Source organism: Capra hircus, chromosome 1 (genome assembly GCF_001704415.2).
Source record: "Capra hircus breed San Clemente chromosome 1, ASM170441v1, whole genome shotgun sequence".
Classification (NCBI taxonomy): domain Eukaryota; kingdom Metazoa; phylum Chordata; class Mammalia; order Artiodactyla; family Bovidae; genus Capra; species Capra hircus.
This window is the reverse complement of record NC_030808.1, coordinates 157,135,966-157,161,643: the sequence shown is the minus strand read 5'-3', so window position 1 is coordinate 157,161,643 and position 25,678 is coordinate 157,135,966. Positions and strand designations below refer to the sequence as shown.

Genomic DNA, 25,678 nt, shown 5'->3' with positions numbered 1-25,678 from the left:
ACCTCACACTCACACAGGGCAGCTTCACACACTCACAGAGGTCAGAGTCACACTCACAGATCAGAATCACACACACTCACAGATCAGACTCTCACATTCACACAGCAGAGTCACACACACTCAGGGCAGACCTCACACTCACACAGGGCAGCTTCACACACTCACAGAGGTCAGAGTCACACTCACAGATCAGAATCACACACACTCACACAGATCAGAATCACACACACTCACACAGATCAGAACCACACACACTCACAGATCAGAATCACACACACTCACAGATCAGACTCTCACATTCACACAGCAGAGTCACACACACTCACAGATCAGAATCACACACACTCACAGATCCATCTCACGTTCACACAGATCAGAATCACACACACTCACAGGTCAGACCTCACGCTCACACAGGGCAGACTCTCACACTCACATAGATCACAATCACACACACTCACACAGATCAGAATCACACACTCACACAGCAGAGTCACACACACTCACAGATCAGAATCACACACACTCACAGATCAGACCTCACACTCACACAGGGCAGACTCTCACACACACAGGTCAGACTCTCACACTCACACATCAGAGTCACACACACTCATAGATCAGAATCACACACACTCACAGATCAGACCTCACACTCACACAGGCAGAATCACACACTCACACAGTTCAGATCTCATACACAGGGCAGACTCTCACACTCACACAGATCAGACTTTCACACTCACACAGATCAGAACCACACACACTCAACAGATCAGACCTCACATTCACAAAGGGCAGAGTCACACACACGCACAGATCAGACCTCACACTCACATAGGGCAGACTCTCACACTCACAGAGGTCAGAGTCACACACACTCACAGATCAGAATCATACACACTCACACAGATCAGAATCACACACACTCACACAGATCAGAACCACACACACTCACAGGTCAGACCTCACACTCACACAGGCAGAGTCACACACATAGAGTCACACACACTCACAGATCAGAATCACACACACAGATGAGACCTCACACACAGGGCAGACTCTCACACTCACACAGATCAGACTCTCACACTCTCACAGATCAGAATCACACATACTCATAGATCAGAATCACACACACACAGATCACAATTACACACTCACACAGATCAGACTCTCACACTCACAGATCACACACACTCACACAGGGCAGTCACACACACACACATCAGAATCACACACAGTCACAGATCCGTCTCTCACACTCACACAGATCAGAATCACACACACACTCACACAGATCAGTCGCTCACACTCACACACGGCAGAGTCACACACAGAGATCAGACTCTCACAGTCACACAGGTCAGAATCACACACACTCATACAGATCAGACTCTCACACTCTCACAGATCAGAGTCACACACACTCATAGATCAGAATCACACACACACAGATCACAATCACACAGTCACACAGATCAGACTCTCACACTCACAGATCAGACTCACACTCACACAGGGCAGAGTCACACACACACACAATCAGAATCACACACACTCACAGATCCGTCTCTCACACTCACACAGACCAGAATCACGCACACACACAGATTAGTCACTCACACACACACGGCAGAGTCACACATAGAGATCAGACTCTCACACTCACACAGGTCAGAATCACACACACTCATACAGATCAGACTCTCACACTCACACAGGGCAGAGTCACACACACTCACAGATCCATCTCTCACACTCACACAGATCAGAATCACACACACTCACACAGATCAGTCGCTCACACACTCACACTCCCCAAAAGACCACGTTCCAAACCTTCCCTGAGTATTTCTGAAACTTAGTCATACATTTATTCAAATTTTTCATGAATTCCCCAACAGCATTTCTTTAGTCCTTGCCTCCCCACTTCTGGCACAAGGTCCTAAGGAACTGTCCTGAGGTCTGAGCCACCTCAGTTCTTTCCCTAACCTACACGGCAGCCCACCCCTTCCGGTGGTGCTGCGTGACCAGGCATGTGTGGCCACGTCTACACGTGGAAATCACCAACGCCACCGAGAGGTTCAGACACCTCTTTACGTGCCACAAACTAAACCTGAGCTGCTCCTGGTGCGGCCCGGTGTCCCCAGCCCCAGCTCTGAGGTCCAACAAAGCCCAGTAGAGAATGACTATGGGTGTGGAAGCGTGTGCCCTACACACACACACACACACACACACACACTTGCAACGAGAGGATGCTCCTCAGAGAGTCACACACACACACACACACACTTGCAACGAGAGGATGCTCCTCAGAGAGTCACACACACACACACACACACTTGCAACGAGAGGATGCTCCTCAGTCTCACACACACACACACACACTTGCAACGAGAGGATGCTCCTCAGTCTCACACACACACACACACACACACACACTTGCAACGAGAGGATGCTCCTCAGAGAGTCACACACACACACACCTGCAATGAGAGGCTGCTCCACAGAGAGTCACACACACACACCTGCAACGAGAGGCTGCTCCTCAGAGTCACACACACCACACTTGCAATGAGAGGATGCTCCTCAGAGAGTCACACACACACACACACACACACACACACACACACACACACACGTGCAATGAGAGGCTGCTCCTCAGAGTCACACACACACACACACACACACTTGCAACGAGAGGATGCTTCTCAGAGTCACACCACACACACACACACACACACACACTTGCAATGAGAGGATGCTCCTCAGAGTCACACACACACACACACACACACACACTTGCAATGAGAGGCTGCTCCTCAGAGAATCACACACACACACACACACACACTTGCAACGAGAGGATGCTCCTCAGAGTCACACACACACACACACACACACACTTGCAACGAGAGGGTGTTCCTCAGAGAGTCACTCACACACACACACACACACACACACACACACACTTGCAATGAGAGGCTGCTCCTCAGAGAATCACACACACACACACACACACACACACTTGCAACGAGAGGCTGCTCCTCAGAGTCACTCACACACACACACACACACACACACACACACACACACACACACCTGCAATGAGAGGCTGCTCCTCAGAGAGTCACACACACACACACACACCTGCAACGAGAGGCTGCTCCTCAGAGTCACAGTCACACACACACACACACACACACACACACACCTGCAATGAGAGGATGCTCCTCAGAGAGTCACACACACACACACACACGCAGACCTGCAATGAGAGGCTGCTCCTCAGAGAGTCACACACACACACACACACACACACTTGCAACGAGAGGATGCTCCTCAGAGTCACACACACACACACACTTGCAATGAGAGGATGCTCCTCAGAGAGTCACACACACACACACACACACACACACACACCTGCAATGAGAGGCTGCTCCTCAGAGTCACACACACACACACACACACCTGCAATGAGAGGCTGCTCCTCAGAGTCTCTCACACACACACACACTTGCAACGAGAGGCTGCTCCTCAGAGTCACACACACACACACTTGCCAACGAGAGGCTGCTCCTCAGAGTCACACACACACACACACACACACACTTGCAACGAGAGGCTGCTCCTCAGAGACACACACACACACACACACACACACACACACACACACACACACACGCAACGAGAGGCTGCTCCTCAGAGCCCAGGACTCTCTGGACATGGAGGCCCCGCCGCGCTCGGCAGCTTCTGTGCGAAGCACCACATCCTGCATCCCCTCTGAGACGCTGGGTGAGCCTTACCTTGACTTGTTCATTAGAGGTTACCGCGCAGAAAACAATCTCTGTGAAGCCCTGGGACGGAAACATCCGGAAGCAGATACCGCCAATGACACGGCCATCTTTAATTAAAGCAAGGGTTTTGTGTTTCCTGGAAGAATAAGGTTGCATCACTGTTTTACCTCCTGTTTGGGGTGTTCCTCACTAACACATCAGGAAAACTGGAAGGGAGGGGGGTTCTTTCTTATTTTTCTGTGGAAACTGCCTCTGTCTGGCCACCATCTCACTGGAACATTCTGTAAATGGATGTCTTAGAGTGAGCCTGCCTCCCAAGACATCCCCGGAGTGTTCATGAGGACAAGCGCCAGCCACCTGAAGGGGCCTGAGCCCCTAGACGAAGAACAGAGCCTGTGGACAGGCGCTGACAGGTGGTGAAACAGGGTCATGTCCGATGCCCGCGAGCCCAGGGGGAGCAAAAGCCAGGGACATGGGCACACGTTTCTGAAGAGTTCACTCTCACTCAGAAATACCACAGAAGCTATAAGGAAATGAAAACACAATCCATCTGCACGATTTGCTAAAACCTGCCTTCCAGAATTCCATCAGGCCTTCTGCCTAAAACGTCACTCTGAACAGTCATGGGCGTGGGCCACAGTCCACATGGGCAACTGGGCTCTATATGTTAAAATGCATTCAATTACGGAAGCTTCCTTTCCTGTCTTTTCCCTTTTTTTAATGCAATGATGATCAAAGTTAACCTAACAGCACAGTAATCTTGCCAGGGCTTACAGACTCAGGCAAGAACTGAACCTACTTAAGATGCCAAAATCAGAGTCTCTGACTATGAGAAAACTGGGACATCCTCTCAAGGTTTGTATGTCCCTCCACTGATGCAGTGACCGAAGCACAGGGCGCCGCCGGCAGCTTGAAGCAGGAGCCTCAGTAACAGAAGCTGGTCAGCTGCTGGGAAACTCGTCTGCGCGCCTGTGGCCGCGGCCACGGTAGGGACGTCGCTCTGCCCGCGCAGCTGACGAGTGGCAGCATGACGCGGTGGGTGACTGTGCCTGACTTTCACTACCCGAGCGGTTCCTCTCTGCTTTACAGAGGAGAGTGAAGTCCCTGATGGCCCAGTGAAGACCTGACCTTTCAACACAGAGGGTGGGGTCAAACCCCCATTTGATTCCTGACCAGGGAGCTGAGATTACACGTGCCTCAGGATGAAAAAAACCAAAACATAGGACAGAAATGATATTGCAAAAAATTCAAAAGAGACTTTAAAATGGTCCACATCAAGAAAAAGCGCTTCAAGGCTGTTAACGTGAACCAGACACAATTTTGTAAAGCAATTATCCTTCAATTAAAAATAAATAATTTTTTAAGTAAAAAAAAAAAAAAAATCTTAAAAAAAAGAATGCATTTTACAAAACAAATCAGGAAAGTGGAAAGCAGAGCCGGGCACGACTCACGGGTCGAAGACGAGCCGGGTGATGTACTCCTTGGGCATACGCGGCAGCTGGTGCGAGAACACGTTCTGCAGCCCCACCAGCCACATGAGCACCTTCTTGTTGGGCTTCTGGCTCAGGGAGTTGCCCACCACGTGGAACTCGATCACACCCCTGCGCTCCTCCAGCCTGGCCGCCTCGTCCCTGGCCGAGTGTGCCGACAGAAAGCTGGTCTGGGAGGAGGAGACAAGGGGTCACACAGGGCGCCTCGCAAAGACGGAAGGGACAGCTCACAGCAGCGCCCCTCCTCCGTGTGCCAGTGAGATACGCATTCCTGGGTTTCGGGGTCCCAACCGGTAACACACAAGCCATGAAAAGGCAGCTAGGCAGAGCGTTTTGCCAGACCAGAGCCTCCCACGTGTCCATGGAGACGTGGTACAGACCAGGAGTCACCAGACTTTCTCTGAAGGGCCAAACAACTCATGTTTGGACCTGCAAGTCAGGAGGCCTCTGCGGCAGCTGCGGACTCCGCGGCGGGGTGAACACGGCTGGGACCATGCGGACTCCACAGCGGGGAGAACGTGGCCGGGAGCATGCGGACACCGCGGTGGGGAGAACGCGGAGGGACCACGCAGACACATGTGGGCAGGGCAGAGCACCCGAGGACTTGATTTAATGGGGGAGGCAGCCTGCGTCTGTCCTGTGAGCTGCAGCCAGCCAGTCCTTGGTTTTGGGAATCCCGTCTGGCTGAGCACCCTTGGGATCCCAGACCCCAATTCTCCCTGCAGGCCCGTGAGTGTAGTCACGTCTATACTACCAGCACCTCTCTTTCGGAGGAAGAGAGGCTTCTTTGCAAAGGAGTCGTGTTGACCACTCTCAACCAAGCTGGCAGTACAACCTCCTATCAGCACCCTGCGCCCCATCCTATTTAACCCACGCAGTGGGGTGCAGGTCAGTGTTCAACAAACAGACCCCCAAGGCAGAAGGGCCAGCTGCTGGCACTGCCCGCTTCACTGGCCTATGGCTGATGCTGGAGGCCCGTCTGCCACTGTGGCCAACACATCTAAGGACCATCTCCTAAAACTCCTGAAAACTTAGCAGTTGCCTTGTGCATACCAGTACAAGGCAGCTTCAGGACACTACTAGATCCACCCAACAAATCGTGAAATGTGTGACGACATCCACACTTCACAGCTGAAACAAACTGAGCAAAACTACTCTGTGGAGGCACTAAATCCCCGAAAGACATGTACACAGAAGGCCCGAAGGACTGGACACCCAAAAGGAAATGGAAAGGGCAACTTTACAAGGAGATCGCTCTCTTAACAGCATTCCAATCCTGTGAATTATCCTCAACTGCACAAAATAAATCTCTAAGGAAACACGACAAATTAAACGTGGATACCTTCACCCAGCAGAGCCGTTCTAAAAAAAATTGTTACAGATGTTTTGAAAAATCATCTTATTTCTTCATTTCCTGGAAGCTGTCAGAAACATCTAAGACTGCTTTGCCCCTGGATAAGACAGGAGATGACAGCAGCCCTTTTGCCCCAAAGGCTTTACTTGAATCTAATCATCAGTGAACACACACATATACAGGGCCCTTATGCCAAAGCAGGGCTCTGCAACAATGGCGCTGCCACACAAGGCCAACAGAGGGCTGGGAAACTGCTCTGGAATAAACTAAACAGATTAACGAGCTGAAGAGATCAGAATTAAATGCAACACGTGACCCCAGACTGGTCCTCCAACAACAGGAATAGATACCATAAACAACAGAATTAGGGCAGATGGGCAATCTGGATATGGGCTGTACATTAGGCCAAGAGTAACATCACGGACTCGATGGACATGAGTCTGAGTGAACTCGGGGAGTTGGTGATGGACAGGGAGGCCTGGCGTGCTGCGATTCATGGGGTCGCAAAGAGTCGGACACGACTGAGCGACTGAACTGAACTGAACTGAACTGAATATGACTCTAAGCAAACTTTTTGAGAAAGGGCCAGGTGACAAATATCTTCGGCTTTGTGGACGTACTTCGATAAAACTCTATTTATAAAACCAGAAGTGGACAGGATTTGGTGCCCAGGCTGTAGACTGCCTATCCACACATTAGATAATACTGTAATCCAGCTGAAGTTTCTGGTAGTGATAACTACACTGTGGGAATGCAAATGAATAGTCTCAGTCTTCAGAGACATGTGCAAAAAACAGTAAGGGGTGAAGCGTTACAACATCTGTATCTAACTCTGAAATGGCTCCACAGGGTCACAGGAGAGGGAGACAGAGGGATAGTGAGCGTGGCATGCAAGCCGTTTGTGAGTCTAAATAAAGAGCCTCTGGGTCATTACCACGGAATGTTTGCAACATTCATGAGGGTTTAAATTTTTCAAGATAAAAAGTTGAAGCAGGAGGAATGCCTTCAATGGTGGAGATTATGTTTCCCCACGACATGGCCGTCATCAGCAGAATGAACCTCTCATCCGCCTGCCCGCCTCTCAGCCCTGAGCATCCGGCAACTCCGCCCCACCCCCGACAGCGCGAGCGGCTGCGGAGCCACGGGGCCCACCCCGGGCGGCTCGCGCGCCCCCTGCTGACCTCCGGCGCCAGCGTCGCCGCGGGGTCTGTGATGGCGGACATGGCCTCGCGGATCAGCTCCGGTGGGATGTCGCCCAGCACCCGGGGCTTCTTGGTCTCCTCCAAAACATGGGAGTCGCTCATTTTCCTCTTTTCTCCTTGATGACCAAAACAAAAGGGCAAACGATGGGTTATTTCAAACACAAAGCACGTGCCGACTAATCCAACCGATTTTCTAATATCACTGAAAGGTGTGGACATCAACCCTCCCTGTACCAGGGAGAAGCGGCGCGGCAGAAGGCGGGAAAGAGGAGGTAACTCTTTCCACAGGAACTGCCCACCATTCTTTTTTTTCCCACTTTCTTTCTTTATTGGCTGGGCAGCATGTGGGATTTCCTTGAGCAGGGAGTGAATCTCTGCCCCCTGCACTGGGACACAGAGTCTTAGCTGCTGGCCCACAGTCCCCCAAGTGCCCACCATTCTGAAGAGCAACCGCTCTCTACACTAAGGTTCCAACTTGACATGTGAGCTATTAAAGCGCAGCCTCTTCATGTGCACACTGAAGGCTGAGTCTAATTACCACTGGCTGTTAATCTCCATGTTGGAGATTAATTGTCCCTTTGTGGTCAGAAGAATATGGTTCTTATGATAACAAAGGCCAAAATTGCTTGAAACGCGAGTTATGACCTAAAACTTGACCAACTGTTTGTAAACTAAGCATCTTCTGATAGTGTTGTTTGCTTGATCTATGAATTAATCAGAGATGTTTCTTCAAGTGTTCAACTTCTGGTGGATCGTTTCTCCTTGTAGTTCTGGAAAGTCTTTCATATATGTGCATGTATGTGTATGTTGTACAGTGTATATGGGTTGTATGTACAGTGTATGTTGTATATGTGTGTGTGTGTCTACATATGCTGGAAATACACCCATGAACTGTTTCACTTTGCTGGTGAATTTAATTTTTGTCATTATAAACTGACCCTCATGATCTCTCATAATCCTTTTTTGCCTTAAAATGACGCCTCACAAAGTGAGCAGGGCCCTGGCCTTGGAAGTAGGCACATTCATTCCCAGGATGTCACAATGTATCACAAGCTGGGAAAGGCCAGGCGAAAGCAGGGAGAACTCTCTCCCACTCTACTCCTTAGATTACCTGGCTGCTTTCTGTCCTACTAGCATGATGTCTGGTTTTTCTTTTTCTTCCCGTTCTGTCATAATTTACTTATTTTCACAATTAAATTTTAAATGCTCAAATCTAATTCATTCCTCAGGTGTGAATTCCAGTAAGCAGGCTCCATACAGCATTTGCTCCATCTTGAGCTGAACAGCAGCAGGGCAATGTCAAGCATCTTGTCCATACAAGTTGCTTTTCCAAATGAGGCTTCTTACTAAACAACTTTTGTTGAGTTCGTGTTTTTATAACTTTTTAGTTGTTGTTATTGGAGGTGAGTGAGAATATTTTCCTTCATTTGACCAACGCTTCAAATCCCACAATTCCACCAGAATAATGGTGTGAACTATTTATTTTGGAGCTGAGACTTATACCCAATATGCTCCAAACTTGATAGCTTGCTGAGTGCTGCAATAAGAAAGCACCCTGGGCTACATCAGAGTTCAACGGCAGAGTTTCTAGAATGATCAGCAGCGTCCCCCTTGGAAGTGGCCCCAGTGCTGCCCACTTAGTCCTTCACAGAAAACCCTGTTCTCTCCCCATTTCATGACACTTCTCAGTGTCAAACTTTGCTTGTGCCAAGATGTGTCTGATGTCACGGCTGTGGACACAAATGCAGCCTTTGGAACATTCTATAACTGCGAAACACCTCTAGCATTAAGGGATTTTTTTGCCCATGTGGCAGATTACATTCATGGCCAAATTCTTTCCCCTCCTGCCTCCAGCTTCTGCCATATGATTCTGCGGCTCTTCCTACAAAAGGCGTCAAGGCCGTCTCCCCACCCCTTGACTCTGAGTCTGACCACGTGATTCGATTCCGATGACAAAATAAGGCAGGCGTCACGGTGCACCAGCTACAAGCTTAAGCTGCAGGAAACTGCATTTCTGCCTGCTTTCTGGTGCTTCTGCCATCATCGTAAGGACGCATTCTGCCCCAAGGAAAGGAAAAGACACCCAGTGGTCCTCAAAGGAGGACGAGAACTATGCGAGCACAGCCTGTCGGAGTCGAGCCTTATCAGCCACCTCCTAGGCAGCACACAGAATGAGTGAGCTATGATGATAAAGGATCACAGTTTGAGACTCTGCATTTCAAGTTGGTTTGTTACACAGCAATAACTAACCAATGCAGCTCAGAGGGAGTTCCAACCGTTAAGATCCTTGACACGCACAGTATGCAGTTGACTTAAGGCTCCCTTTGGCACTCCTCAGATAACGGAGCTTCTCGGGAATCACAGCCCTTGCTGGCGCCCTCCGAGCTTACCTGGGTTTGCCTCAAGCCCGGACGCGCCTCGACAGGATGGGCTGGTGCTCCCTCCGTTCTGCTGCTCAAGGGAAGCGGAACTCGAATTGTAGGAAACTGTCCCGGCCACAGGAGGTGGACTGATAACTGCCCCCAGGAGAAGGAAGAGAAGGCATTAAATGCCGTCTTTCTTGGGTAGTAATGAACCAAGTGTACGCGAGAGCATTCCATTCCTGCCCAGCACCCGAAGACGTCATCTCTAAGACAGAAGCCATGTGGCCAGTGTGAGCTTGATAATAAAGACAAGGGTAGTTACAACCCACTGGATAAAATTAAGACATCTGAGTCCAAAGTGATACAATAAGAAATGAACAAGTAAGTAATGGAGAGAAGGTAGAGCTCTCCTTACAGGAGAATGGGAAGAAATAAGGAAGCAATGAGGGAAGGTGGGGAGAGGGGACAGTTAGGCAACAGCCGGCACATGGTGACTGATTCAGGGAAGAGCCATCTGTACACCCCGAATCTTGTGACTGTAATTTTGATAAAAATAGAATAGCCTCAAAGTGAAAAGTGAAAGTGAAAGTGAAGTCGCTCAGTCGTGTGCGACTCTTTGCAGCCCCATGGACTCCACAGTCCACGGGATTTTCCAGGCAAGAATACTGGAGTAGGCTGCCATTTCCTTCTCCAGGGGATCTTCCCAACCCAGGGATCAAACCCGGGTGTCCTGCACTGCAGACAGACGCTTTACCATCTGAGCCACTAGGGAAGCACCAAAGCATCTCCCCACAAAAGTACCTTTTTTTTTTTTTAATTACCAAAGTGGAAAAGTTAACACTGCAATGGAGAAATCTCAAAAACCCCACCTCAATCCAGTGACAAACTTCACACCAGCGATAATGGGAGAGGCCAACATTCCATGCCTCCTGGTGTGACAGAAAATGGCTATGAACCCTGTGGCTGAGATGAGAGGCAAGATGGAAAACAGTACCCAGATTAAGGAATAATACTGCATCAAGGCTGAAATTCCTCACTGTGATAACTCTGCTGGGGTTAAATATGAAAGCACTCTTGTTCTTAGGAGATCCCCGCTGAAGCCAGCAAAGGGGCATGACCTTTGTAACCATCAGGCCGTTCAGAAGACAGGTACACACACACACGTTAGTACATGGAGAGAGACAGAGAGAAGCCGCAGAATGCCAGCACAACAGGGCCAGCGTTAGCAACGGTGAGTCTGGAACAGCAAACACACAGCAAGGGGCTGCTTGGTCCTGGTTTTGTTGCTCTTCCGTAAGTTCAAGAGTGTCTCCAAACAAAACCATTTTGTTTTGTCTTTAAAGAAAAAAAAGAAAAAGCCAAGGTAGGAAGTAGGACGTTGTTTGCCCACGCGTGGCTGACGGCAGCACGGACGTCAGTGACACGGCGCACAGACCTCGTCTGATGGCGCAGACAGAGGCCCCGGAGCACGCCATCTCGGTGTCAGGGCGACCACAGGGGATGCCCCCGCAGCCAAGAGTGGTGAAATGAGCGAAACGAGCTGCGGAGACACAGGCATACCGCTCCTAACTAAAGAGCAACTGGCATGTAAGGGGTCGGAATATACTGATCGCCAATGTGTGTTAGCTTCAGGCACAGAGCGAGGTGGATCCGTTAGACATTCACATACATCCGCTCTTTATGTGCTTTTCTCATACGGGCCATCACAGTAAGTGTCGAAAATAAAAGTAGCCATATACAGGCGAGACCCCCTCAGATGCACACACGAAGGAATGAGAAGCTGCAGGCCTTCCCTTCCAGCAAACAGGCCTCCTGGGCTTCAAAGGGCACTGGAGCGCTTCCACACAGAGGCAGCTCTGGTGACTCACGAGACATCTGAGAGCCTTGCCCAAGTTCAGAGCCCTCACTGTGCCTGTCATTTCTCACAGGCGCCTGGATGCGCAGACATGCCAATTAAGGAGAAGATTACCCCTTCTTTCCCCCCAGAGCACACACTGCAATTACAGCAGAGCAGAAGTCAGCCGGCTTCCGACGGCGGCAGGGAACACTGACGAGTGCGACGCAGCTGAGCTAGGCGACAGCCAGAGCTCCTGGGGTGAGCCTGGCGTCCCGGGGCAGAGACACCGCCGTCTCCACACTGTGCGGTGACGGGCGAGACTCGGGGAGCAGGGCAGGCCAGGAGGTGTCCTGAGCAGGAGGGCCAGGGAAGTCTCACCCCCTCCATCCCTCCAGAAGGGAACTAACCAGACCCGCCTGGAGCCCCGGGTCCCCGCCTGATCATTCCTCTTTCCTTGTGCACGGGTCTGCCTGTGCGTCTGCCAGGCACGCAGGTACGCGCAGGGCAGTGCAGTAGGAATCAGACGCGATGGGAAACCCAGTCCCGTCACTTGGGAGGCTCTGCTTTTGGGCCACTGTCTGCTCCTCTCTGAGCTCCCATCTCTCATCCATATACAGGGGTTAACCACACCAACTTCTCCTGGTTCCAGCTAGAGCTTAAAGACCCGAAGCAAACCTCATCAGCCAGCACTCACTGGAAGTGTGAGCTATTCTCATGGATAAACTGGGTCTGACCAGGTAGGCCTCCCACTCACGAAAAAGGGGCTGGGCAGCGTGGTGAGTGCTGAGGACAGCTGATGCCATCAGACACTCCAGGAGCTCAAACGTCCGAAAGCCACACCCTTGGTCAATTATGCCACAGCCTCTTGGCAGGGGCCTCAGAACCAGTAGGCTTTTTTTCATTTTTTTAAAATATTTATGCATTTGGATTGTGGGGTTTTAGCTGCAGCCTGCAAACTCTTCGTGGTGGCATGTGCGATTTAGTTCACTGGCTGGGGAGGGAAGCCAGGCCTCTGGCAGGGAGTGAGGAGCATGAGCCGCTGGCCCTCAGGGAAGCCCCAACATCAGCGGCATTTAGATCCCATGGGTGGTGCTGCTGAGCAGCCAAGCTAAAGAACCAGGGACAGGATATTATCAAGGTTCCATGAATGTTTGGAAGAAAGGAGACTCAGATCTTGCTGGAAGGCATGGCGAGAATTAGAAGAGGGTTGTGGGAGAGATGTCGTCTGAAAGTCAGGTGAGTTAAAGATGGATAGGCGACCAGCACGGGGGCAGAGGCAGACACGGCGCGCCGGTGCGGGGGAGCTCGCGGGAAGGGCTGATGTGGGGCTGGAGCCCTGTCCACACGCAGAAAGGCGCCGGAGGGCCGCGGACTGTGGACCAGAGAAATGTGAGGTCATGTTTTACGGACTAAGGTGAAAAAACAACACAAAAGGTGTCTTTGACATGGTTTTGGGAACAAGAATCCAAACAAAGAAGGTTTGATGCAAACCAAAATACCTCATTCCCTAAGTATTTGAGTAGGATTTAATTATATTCCAATCCAAACTCAGGCTCCAGATGAAATGATGTTTTAATCACCTTCTCCAGTGCAGTATGCTTAGTGAAAGAAGCCAGAGTCAAAAGTTACATGCAGTGTGATCCCACTCGCGTGGCGCTCTAGAAAAGCACAGCTCCGCGAACAAAGGGCGGACCAGAGGGGGCTGCCTGGGCCGAGCTCAGCGCGGGGCTCGCGGCCGCGGGGCGGACCAGAGGGGGCTGCCCGGGCCGAGCTCAGCGCGGGGCTCGCGGCCGCGGGGCGACACAGCGCCGGGGGTTCACCAGAAGCCACAGGACCACACACTAGGGGTGACTTTTGCGGGATATAAACACAAACCGGAGGAGGTGTCGAGAATGAGGAGAAGAAATGCGCTTTGAGGGGGCGGCGCTCTCGGGCCCCTGGGACACACTGAACCAGATCTACCGCAAAGGCGTCTGCGCTCTGCCTCTCCCCGAGGCCACACGGAAATGCCTGCCCGACAACCTCCTCCAAGGCTTCTGAGCATCAAGGCAGGAATTCAGACCCCGTCTCCAGAGTCAGTGTGACCTCAAGTCACACATCCTCACCAAAGACCCACTGAGGCCCTGAGCCCACGGGGCACTGCACGTCCTGAGACTCAGGCCCACCGTTACCCGAGAACAGCCTGATGCTCAAAACAGGCGTCCAGACCCACAAGCCAGGCTGAGACATGACTGCAGGGCAGGCTGTGACCAAGACTGTGTCTTTGAACAGCCGACGTCTGTCTGCAGGCCTGCGCGCCGGGTGCGTCGCCCTCCGCGCAGCTGTGCAGGGCAGGCTGAGCAAATCTCGGGGCAGAGCAGCGCCTGCTGCAGTCTTAGCTGTTTGCCTTGCACCTGCTCTCCCCGGGGACAGAGATGTCGATGCCAGGTTTGCCAAAGTGTTTACTTTTCTTTGCTGACTCTAGTCTTCAATTTCTTGATGAAAAATGCAAACAAATGCACAGTAAACGGCAACAAACACTTCTTGGTTGTGTTCTGATTTATGTAAAAAAGAAAAAATTATTTTTTTCACCTGTTTGGATTCCAAGCTGGCTGGTTCTGGAAGAAGCTGAGAGAAAATCCTGATCCCAGATGGGAGAGTTTTGACTATAAACTTCTTCTTCTAACATGGACAGAAACCTAGGCGTAAGAATAAAGGCAAGAGTGAGATACGTTATGCATTACTAGGGGGACAAGTGCCGGGCACCCATGGCAACCACCCCAACGCTAGCATCTCATCCTCAGTTCAGAAACATGAAATAGTTATGACCCGCGTGATGATTTAACTGGCAGCCTTGGTATATTCAAACAGAAATGCATTTCTACAAATGTACTCTCTTTGGGCTCCATGTAGGTATGAATAGATACAACCTGGACCACACAGAGACTTACATCAGTGGAAGTGCACTCCACCAAGTCCCCCTGGGAGAATCCTGGAAGGAGAGCTCGTCTCCCCTCAGAGCCGTCGTCGTCATTTCCCTCCCAAAAGCTGCTCGTATTTACTGAGTCCTTGCCACATGCCTACACTGTTCTGAGAATGTTTTATTGAATCTTCTCATCAACACAGTGAGTTACAGATTTTATTTTTATTTATCACACACATGTACACATAGCTCTTACTATAGGATGGACACTGTTCTAAGCAATCAACGTATATTAACTCACTCGCTCTTCTGAATAACCCGATGAGACAGGATCCGTCACTGTGCTCGTTTCACAGATGAAAGTAACTTAGGGCACAGGCAGACTCAATAACTGGTTCAAATGCCCACAACCAATAACCTGCAGGGCCGAGACCGACTACCCCGTCACATCTCCTGTTACGTCATAAAGCAAGCAGGCCTCAAGTTCTGGGCCCACAGAGGCCACCTGCACAGCCTGGTCAGAGTGCAGCTCCTGAGCCTCACCAAGGCTCACTGAACTGGAGGCCGCGAGAGAGGCCCAGCAGCCGGACGCTGAGAAGCACCCTGGACAGCTCTTGTGTTCCCTCCAAGATGCAAAGACTGTGATTAAAATACCAACACAAATCTATACTTCTGGTATTGGAAAGTCTTCCTGCAAACCTCTTTTCAGGGCACATTCATTCTCATGGAGGAATATAGAATAACGGCTAAGAGCTTAGGGTCTAAACCCAGCTACCAAGCTCACCACTTATTATTTCCGTGACCTTGGGACAAATTCTTAGTTTTCCTCTTCCTCGGTTCCCCTTTTATAGAATGGAAATAGCAACAGCAACTTCTGCACGAGGTGGTGGCCAGGACCATGCTCAGCTGGTGCTGACTGCTGAGAAACTGCTCCTTCATTTGCTCAGCAACACTGAATGCCCGCCACACGCAGGTGCCGGGCCAAGCCCTGGAGGACAGAGTGAACACAACCTTGCCTTGCCTTCAAGAAGTTTATACTGTATCGAGGTAAAAGGTTAGCGATTAAACATCTCTGAAATTTTGAAATCCAAAAACCCTTTAAAAAGTATTGTTCCTAATCCATTTAGCAAAAAAACTGGCCTGAACATACGCAGGATTATTTACAGTCTTTATGAATGGATCTGCTCCGGGGACCTGCCCCCACCCCAAAGCTAAGATACGTATTCTGTGTGTTCTGTTAACCTTTATAAAGGAGTCAGGTTACCTTAACACTTGAATTGTGAATCCTACCAAGTTTGGATCACCGATTAAGGACTTAGAGTAAAATTAACATCATCATCATCACAGTTAGGGAAAGTACCACTAATCTCCTCATTAATCAAACCCAGGAAGACTGCAGAAGGCAGGGGGAGGCTGGGTTTTGACAGTGAAGACAGGTGGGAAAAGTCCTGAGGGTCTTCTGACTTGCCTCTCACACTCAGAAGATCTAAGAATCAGGAAGCACCGCACGAGCGCCATCCTGCACTCAGCCATGGGACATACAGTTTAAAGAAACAGCAGGAGCCACTTGTGCCAAGCCCGCCACCATTAACTGACGCCTCAGAACACTTTTGGATATTTCTCACCTAACACAGAAAGGCTGACAGCAACAGGAAGCAGCATCCTTACTGAGATCACAGCTTGCCCTTGCTGACGACAGGGGAGGTTCCAGATGCATCTCCTCCGCTGGCCCAGCAGAGCCTGCCGTCACCTCGCCCAGCCCTCAAGACTTCCCGACTGCCCTTCATCACAGAAGCAAATTTCCTTTCCTTTCCCAGGCTCCTTCTTTACGAGCAATTACATAATAGGAACACTTCATGAAGCCCTATGGAGACTTACCAAAGAAGAATGCCATTAATAATTTAGGAAAATAGTCATATGTGTGTTATACATATGTATAATTATTTCAATACAATAAAAGTCTCATCCAACGTCATGAGAAAGTGCTTATTATATACACAAAGGATACAAAATTGTAGAATAAAAGAACACCATACATGGAGAAAAAAAATAGAAATGTCCAAAAGCGCAAAAAGTAGATGACAGTGGTAGGCTACAGTGGCCCTTTGCCTCTTTGTTCTCTCTGAATCAAATCTCCACCAAATGCCCATTCATCACTTTTGAAATGAAATGCAGAAACTGAAGTTTTAAAGGACACCTGTGTGACTCGGTGCATGTAGGGGACGGCACACACGAAGGCCAAGCAGGAGGAAGGGCTGGAGCCGCTGCGGATGCACGGGGCGGGGCTGTGCTTCTCCTGCAGGGGTCTGGGCTCAACGCCCGGCTGGGGAACCAGGATCCAGCCTGCCGAGCAGCACAGCCAGAAAAAGGAGGAAGAAAGGGTGCGTAGGAAGTGCAGGAAAGCAAGCCCTGAGGACACACCTGACAAGCAGGGGGGCCCCACGGCATCTGCAGCCTGACTGAGCCGGGCCCTGGCTCCACACAGCACCTCTGGCTGCCGAGTCTGCAGCTATAAATCCCTAACAGCCTCCAATGTTGTCATATTCAATGGAAAGGGACTGAGGAGGAGAAGTGGGTGGAAGCCTCACCCTACCATTAGTAACAGAGAAGGAAAGAAAGCGGCCTCGGTCTCCTCAGCTGACCAGCAGAAGCATGCCAGAGCTCCGGGCTGAAGGAAGAGAACACTGTCATCAGCAGATATCTGCAAGAAGGAAAATGAGCTTGCTACGGGAAAACCCTGCTACTGTGCAAGATAAGTAAGATTTCTCTTTAAGCACCAGAAAAGGTGTGATGAGGGAGGGGTCCTCTGTCCCTTGGCTAGAGGCAGACGACAACTATAATCTGAACACACGAAACATGGCTTATGAGGCAGATGTAACAGAAACAAGGAAACTACTTTAACTGCTAAGGAAAGAACTCAGACCAGTTAAGAGGCAGCCACGGAAATACACGAGCATCCCAGAGTTCCTAACCTGTTTAGGGACAACGCCCGGGCTGCTGTTGAAGTCTTTCTGGACCTTCCTCCTTGCAGGACACCAAGTGTTCGGGCCCTGCCTCATCCTGGATGCTGGCTGTCCTCAGGAAATGCTGCAAATCAGGTCACTAGGACTCATGTGCAGCTAAAGCTCGTGAGAATTATCCTCTACCTAACACTGGAGATTCATGCTCAACTGCAAAAACAGACTGTTCAGTCCGTTTCCGTCAGAAAATCATTTTTGTTGTTGTTTTGGACCTAACATCTTTAAAAATTAAAATGATCATCTTTCCTGAGACACAAGCTGGGGAACCCAGAAACAGTAGCATCATAAAAATCTAGCTTTTCAGATAAAACAGGCTTCCATCCATCTTTGTTCCAGGAACATAACAGCACCTCTCCTAAACTGCTCTCCACCTCACAGCCGTCCGTGGCAGAACTCTCCAGACCTAGAAAGCCTGTTCAAATGACAGCTTCCGCCCCCGCTGTCACAGCTCTGATGCGTCGTCACCTGCACCCTCAGCCACCAGCCACTTAGGCTAAAGTCTGCATTCTTCACACTGCGAACCCATCTCCAAGCTCAGTGGTGTCCACTGTACCTTTCTACCCCTCTGACCTATTTCCTACATTTGGAAAACATTTAAGTGAGTCTTTACATGCTGGACGTCTAGCAGGTTCAAGCAGCAAGGGGCCAAGGGCACGTGTGTGCCCAGGAAGCTGAGTACAGAGGCGTGAAGATCCTCCTGCCAGAGACCTGTCTACCCCAGGCCGGCTCCCTCCCTCGGAGTCCAGTTCATTCCAGCTGAGACAGGGATGACCCGTCAGGAAGTGCTGGGGAACTGGGTGCCAGAAACAGCCCCGGGCTCTCCTGCCCCCACCTGGAGGCCACTTCTGCAGCGTCCGCACTGCCCTGGAGCACCCTGGAGCTGGAGCCCCACACACAGCCCCGGCCTGTGTCCTGAGACTCGGGAAGGGTGAGACACGCCAAGGCAGCAGTCAACCCAAAGTCAAGCTCATCTCAGGTGGGCTGGGAATGCCCACAAGGCTCCCAAGGGGCTGTGAGGATGGGGGTCCTGCCCCCAACCCAGCTCTGCCCCTGAGGCTCCGGTGTGCGTCCGTCCATCTCAAGCGTGGCACAGAGCAGAGACCCGCAGAAGCACTCCCTTACTTCGGGAAGTGCGTAAGGAGCAGAGGCCCGCAGGAGCACTCTCTTACTTCGGGAAGTGCGTGAGGAGCAGAGGCCCGCAGGGGCACTGCCTTACTTCGGGAAGTGCGTGAGGAGCAGAGGCCCGCAGGAGCACTCCCTTACTTCGGGAAGTGCGTGAGGAGCAGAGGCCCGCAGGAGCACTCCCTTACTTCGGGAAGTGCGTGAGGAGCAGAGGCCCACAGGAGCACTCCCTTACTTCGGGAAGTGCGTGAGGATCAGAGTCCGCTTCTCCGGCGGCAGCTTGTCCTTCTCCTGCCTCGCCTGCTCCAGCAGCTGCCGCCGCATCACAGTGAAGACAGAGCGCAGCAGCGTCCTCCCAAACACCTGGGCCGTCTCGTACCGCGGCAGGCTGTCGCAGAACTGGGGGACGTTGCAGTAACACAGCCACCTGCACGGGGGAGACCACAGCATCAGCGCCTGTGAGCCCCGCCACAAGCAACACCTAGGACGCTGCTCGACACCGTCGCCCTCGGCGGGAGACCAGGCTGCGGACGCGCCATCAGTGGGTCAGATGCTGGCTCACCCGGCCAGAGCCCTAGGGCCCAGCTCTAGAGAACCACTCCAGTCTGCAGCACCCTTTCAACAGGAGGGTGGATTCGAGGGAACAGAGGATGTCCCGTTTGGAGGAGGAGAACTCCCCCAATGAACCCTCTGAATAAAACTTAAAAGCTTCTTTAAAATGCCTACACAGCACTCACACCCCAACAGCTTCAGTGGGAAGATAAAGATCTCCACAACTGCTCAAAACTCAGTCAAAACGCAGGAAGTGATAAGCTTCCACCATCTGTCGCCTAGGTGTTCAGTGACTCAAAGTCAAAACTGCTTCTCATTGTCGCGTGGGGCTGGAGGGGTGCCGGGCCCCAAAAGTCCCAGGACCTTTCCTGACGCCTGAGCACAGAGCGGGGCACAGGGCTGATGCAGGGCAGATTCAGGACGCCGCGTCAGCCGAGAAGCTGGAAAACGAACATTCATCCGCCACCACCTGCTCCAGGCCCTCCCAGAGATGCAAGGCCTGAAATTCCCAGCAGTTGGGGCAGGGGGGCCCAGCGGACACCGGAGACCAAGGAGGGACCGGGCTTCAGTGCCCAAGTCCTGCTCCTCGGAGGAAGACCCAGCTCCCCCTCTTCAGGGGGAGGACCCCTCTCCCCAGACAGAACCCTCTGCCCCACCAGGGGCCCCTCTCCAGACAGAACCCTCTGCCCCACCAGGGGCCTCTCCCCCCAGATAGAACCCTCTGCCCCAACAGGGACCCCTTTCCCAGATAGGACCCTCTGCCCCACAGGGACCCCTCTCCCCAGATAGAACCCTCTGCCCTGCAGGGGACCCCTCTCCCCTGGATGGAACCCTCTGCCCCGCCGGGGACCCCTTTCTGGCGCCCTTTCAGGTGAGCAGCCGAGTCCCACACACCCAGATGGCTGGAGGAGCCTCGATGACTGTCAGTCCTCAATAAAGAGTGGAGCAATGTTCACTTACTCAGGCTTTCTGACTTATTCTTTATGTTACTCTGAATTATTTCAGCTCCCCTGTGTATGGGCTGGGGCCGTTTCATCTTTGGGGAAGGAAGCCTTCATCAGTGTTCATTTGTCTACCTAGATTCAAAATTAACCTTAAAACCCTGGTCCTATCTCTGTTCCTCTCAACTCTCCTGCCCTAACAGTTCACACCCAAATGTCACCCTATGATACAGGACCCAGATGGGCATCTTGAGTGCTGTCTTATATCCTGTCACGTTGGAAACAGTGACCTTGGTAGCAGAAAAAACTAAAGGATGCGTTTATCTTGTAATTTATAAGGCGCATCATATAGAAATTCATCACCTACAAAGCCAGTCTTTGCTGGAAGTCAGTCCACGGCCACTTAATGAAGTTAGAATACTTGGAGCTGAAGGCAGGCTAGCTCCCAGGGAGCGAATTATGAAAGTACAAACGTGATCACAAACCATAACCATCAGATCAACTCCACGAGACTTGGCAATCGTAAGACTGTAAATCTTAATAAAAGTGTGTCCAGTGTGGTACAGTGGGAGATATAAGGATTTAAGGATTTAGAAGTGCTATCCGATGAAGGCTTCTGTGATGACAAGGCTGCTGCGCGCCTGTATTGACAGTGTACAACAATCGGAATAGCCGTGTGGCCACCAGCCACGTGTAACTGCTGGGCACTCGGACAAGTGAACACACATCTTCCTTTTCTATTTTAACTGAAGTATAGCTGGTTTGCAAGGCTGTGCTAGCTTCAGGCACGCAGCAAAGCGATTCAGCTTTCCGTGTGCGGGCAGAGGCCCTTTCCAGGCTCCCCTCCCTTGCAGGCCATTATTACAAAGCCTTGGACTCCGTGTGCGCGCAGAGGCCCTTTTCCAGGCTCGTCGCCCTTGCAGGCCATTACCACGAAGCCTTGGATGTGCTCCCTGAGCTGCACAGTCAGTCCTTGCTTGTCTATTTCACGCTCGGCAGCTGCGTCTGCGAGCCCCAAACTCCAGTTCATCGCCCCCACCCCGTTTCTCTCTGGTAACCACGTTCGTTTTCCTGAAGAGACTGATTCTGGGAAGGATTGAAGGCAGGAGAGGGGACAACAGAGAGCAAGGTGGCTGATGGAGTCACCAACTCCATGGACGCGAGTCTGAGCAAAAGGCAGATGGTGAAGGGCAGGGGAGCCTGGCGCGCTGCCGTCCACAGGGTCACAAAGAGTTAGGCGTGATGAGCGACTGAGCGACAGCTAGCTTTAATCAATTTTAAATCTACTTTCCACCAACAAGGGCCTACTGTATGGCGCAGTGAACTACCCTATGACAAACCACAGTGCAAAAGACTCGAAAAAGAACAGACTTATATTCTCCTAATGTACATGCATCTGCTCCGTCGTGCCCGACTCTTTGTGACCCCATGGACTGCAGCCTGCCAGGTTCTTCTATCCACAGGATTCCCCAGGCAAGAATACCAGAGTGGGTTGCCATTTCCTTCTCCAGGGAATCTTCTTGACCCAGGGATTGAACCCACATCTCTTTACGACACACACACACACGTATGTCCGAATCATTCTGCTGTATGCCTAAAACTAACACCACTGTAAATCAATAACACTGAAATTTTAAAATAGAGGAAAAAATATTTTAAAATTTACTTTCAAATGGAAACTCTGAGAAATACATTTTCATTAAACACAACTTTACTGTTTTGGTAGAACTCCATTTAGCTTTAACCACTTAAAATGTGGCAAATGAATAAAAATATGCTGTAATTATAAACCCCCCACACTGGATATGAAAGATTTAGTACTAAAAAAAGTAAAAGACATCATTAATAATTGCTCATATTGATTCCATGTGAAGTGATAACATTTTTATACATTGGGTCAAATAAAACACTATTAATGTTCTGTTTTATCTTTTTAAATGTAGTTACTAGAAAATGTCAAATTACAGATGTGGCTCACATTTGTGGATCATGTTAAATTCTATTCGGCAGTGCTGATTTTGAGTCTGAAGAGCATTCCTATCCATGGAGGTCACAGATGTCTGAGACTCTACTGGAGACCGATGCTATTTCTGTTACAACAATGATAGTGATAAATATTATAAAATCATAAAATGTTATCTGAAGTACTTAACAGGTCATTCACTCTCCGCAGGGCAGAGGAAGGCAATGTAGATTAATATTATCTGCTGAAAATTGTCAAATAAAAGGTTTTTGTTTATTTCCTCTGAAAATCACTTTACAGTCCTCAAGTTTATACTTTTTTAGTTTAGTTCTGTTTTTGCTTCCAAAACTAACCTTATAAATGTCTAAGGGCACTGTACGAAAAGACAGGAGGCGAGTCACCACGTTCTGGGTGCCAGGCGTGCAGTGAGACAAAAGGAGACAGGAGCGGCTGTGTGTCTTGCTGCTCAGACGTTCCTCTAAAGACTAACCTGGAAAGCAGGCTGTACCTAAACCCCTGGTTTCAGGTCTTCTCAAAAGAAGTGAAAGGACGGTTCAGTCCCTGTCGTGTGCCTAACAGACTGTTCAAACGCTCAGATTTTCACAGCTCTGGGGTTACTCGCAGTGACCCTGCTTTCTTTAAAACATGAGTAGAGCTGGGAGACATGAGTGCAGAAGGCCGTGGTGCCTACTCACTGCTGGACGGCAAGTCCTACAGCTCTCAGGGCTTACGTGACCCCTCCTGGTGTTGCTGCACTGAAGACTAGTCACTTTCAGAGTCCAGACTGGAAGCTGGCTCTCTGAAGCCCCGCCACACTGCTCCTCCCACAATTCATGATAAACACCATCCTAGGATCACACGCCTAATTATGAACGTTCAGGAAGCCTGGTGATGGTCTATACCTCACAGTGCAATAGCTACAGAAAACTTTCACCAGACTCAATTTAGTTATATCTAATTTGCTTGGATTCTTACAAACATCTCGCCAAGATAAGCATAACTCCTAACTGTGAGGTGGTCTGCACAGCTCAGAATCTAAGGCGAATAATCTGCCACATTCCCTCAGTGTGGGCTTCTCTGGGGGTTCCGATGGTGAAGAATCCACCTGCAGTGCAGAAGACCCGGATTTGATCCCCGGGTTGGGAAGATCTCCAGGAGAAGGAAGTGGCAAACCACCCCAGTATTCTTGCCTGGGAAATCCCACGGACAGAGGAGCCTGGTGGGCTACAGTCCATGGGATCACAAGGAGTCAGACAGGACTGAGCAGCTCACACTTTCACTTCAGCATACTCTGTTGGTCAGATGTACTTTAAGAAGTCATATTTCTCCGACACTTTTCCAGCTATTTTCTCATGGAATTATATTGGCACACCATCAGAAAATTTCAAAATATTTGTCCAGGTCTGTCTCTAAAACCACAGTGACTTCTGGGGGACATATAAAGGTATATTTAATATATACTCATATAGATTATTAAGGTTAAGTATATGTTAACATTAATGTATCAGATTTTTCAACATATAAAATATTTATATTTTGCCTAACTTCAAAACAGACAGTATAAGTAATATAAGCATTTCTACTGTTCAGCAAGTATTTAATCTTTCATGGGTAAGTCCTCACGTGATAAGGAACACAATCACTTTCTGAGTCTATCCTGTTCCAGGAGGATCCTGTCTCTCCCACCTCCATGCTCAGCACGTGGACCGCACCGACAAGCTGAGCCTGCCCTCCAGGGCCCTGGCTCCCGCCATCCCCACGGGCCGTGTTGCCCGCAGGGGTAAGAGGGCCGCGTTAGAGAAGCGGCATCAGTGAGACGGGCGGTGTGAGCTTTCCTCTGTTCTCACGCGCTCAGGACCGTGAGGTCTGACTCTAAGCGAGCCGAGCACCTCACAGCGTTCACAGGTCGGTCCTCTCCGCTCCCCCTCTTCACCAGCAGGCCGGGTGCCAAGGGAGCTTCCCTATTATCACCCACCGAGGCTGCGGGGCGCCCCCCCAGGGGCCAGCCGGTCACCGCCTTGAGCGGGACGCACCCACCCACGAAGGACGCACCCTCCGCCCCCGGGAAGGCTGGCCCCGGACCCTGCTGGGCTCTGGGCCGTCACCGCCCTTCCTTCAGCGACTCCAGACCCCGCGCTCTCCTCCCCCGGCACACGCCCCAGCTCGAGTCCAGCTCGAGTCCCCTGTTGAAAAGCACCACCAGCGTCCACGCATCTCCCCGGGGGCGGGGCGGGGCCGCGGTTCAAGACCATCACTCCTTCCGCCACTCTGCGCCACGTGCACGACTCCTCGAGGGTTTGCAATGCTGCCCATTTCTGGGTAATCCCCACACGCTACAAACTATTTTTATTCTGTTTTCTAAAATACAGTATTGACTCCTGTGCCGCTTCACAATGAATTCTCCTCCTTGATTAAACAGTCTTTCCTCTCTTAGAGTGGCAAATATTTCAGGGGTTTCGCTTTCACAAATATTCAGTTTTGTCAACTGTTCACAGATGGAGTTAAAAGATACGGGCCTTCCCCAGTGGCTCAATGGTCAGGTCCCCTCACCCCCACTGCAGTGGGGCTCGGTCTGCTCCCTGGTCAGGAAATTAAGATGCCACATGCCTTATTGTGCAAACAAAAAATAAAGTAAAATAAAACTTGTTAAACTATATATATATATATATATATAGAGAGAGAGAGAGAGAGAGAGAGAGTTCTACTATTTCAACTCATTACAATTACAATATAGGAACTACTATTAATACAACACTCTGAAATGAAGATGTGAAAATGAAGGTATCATTTTAAAAGTGGATTATGAAGCAATCTGCAAATCCTATTTATACCTAAGATAAAATATTTTATAATTCAAATTGTATATATTGTAGAAGACTGGATGAGAGGCGAAAACTTGGATGTTACTCATAAAATCTGGTCAGTAATTAGAGAGGAAAGTTCAGCTTTAACTCTACCCATTTCTACTTGTCATCTGTGGTTAAATCTGAGTACAAGTGATCTTTACCGGTTGTCAAAAAACATTGCTTATTTTAACTCAAGGGGGGAAAAAAACGCTAAAAACAAAAAACCCTGAAGCAAGCTTGATATGCCTATACAATGTAAATGGGAAAAGTTATAAAAAAGGTG

At 50.3% G+C, this 25,678-nt stretch overlaps 1 protein-coding gene across 1 annotated transcript in view; it reads right to left on the bottom strand.

Moving 5' to 3' along the window:
- The window catches only part of KAT2B (lysine acetyltransferase 2B), a 99,593-nt gene that overhangs the window by 23,887 nt on the left and 50,028 nt on the right, over positions 1-25,678 (bottom strand). The window contains 6 exon segments of the mRNA XM_018053238.1: positions 3,813-3,939; positions 5,255-5,463; positions 7,829-7,965; positions 10,240-10,365; positions 14,621-14,727; positions 19,329-19,520. Of these exon segments, the coding sequence (XP_017908727.1) occupies positions 3,813-3,939; positions 5,255-5,463; positions 7,829-7,965; positions 10,240-10,365; positions 14,621-14,727; positions 19,329-19,520 (898 nt within the window).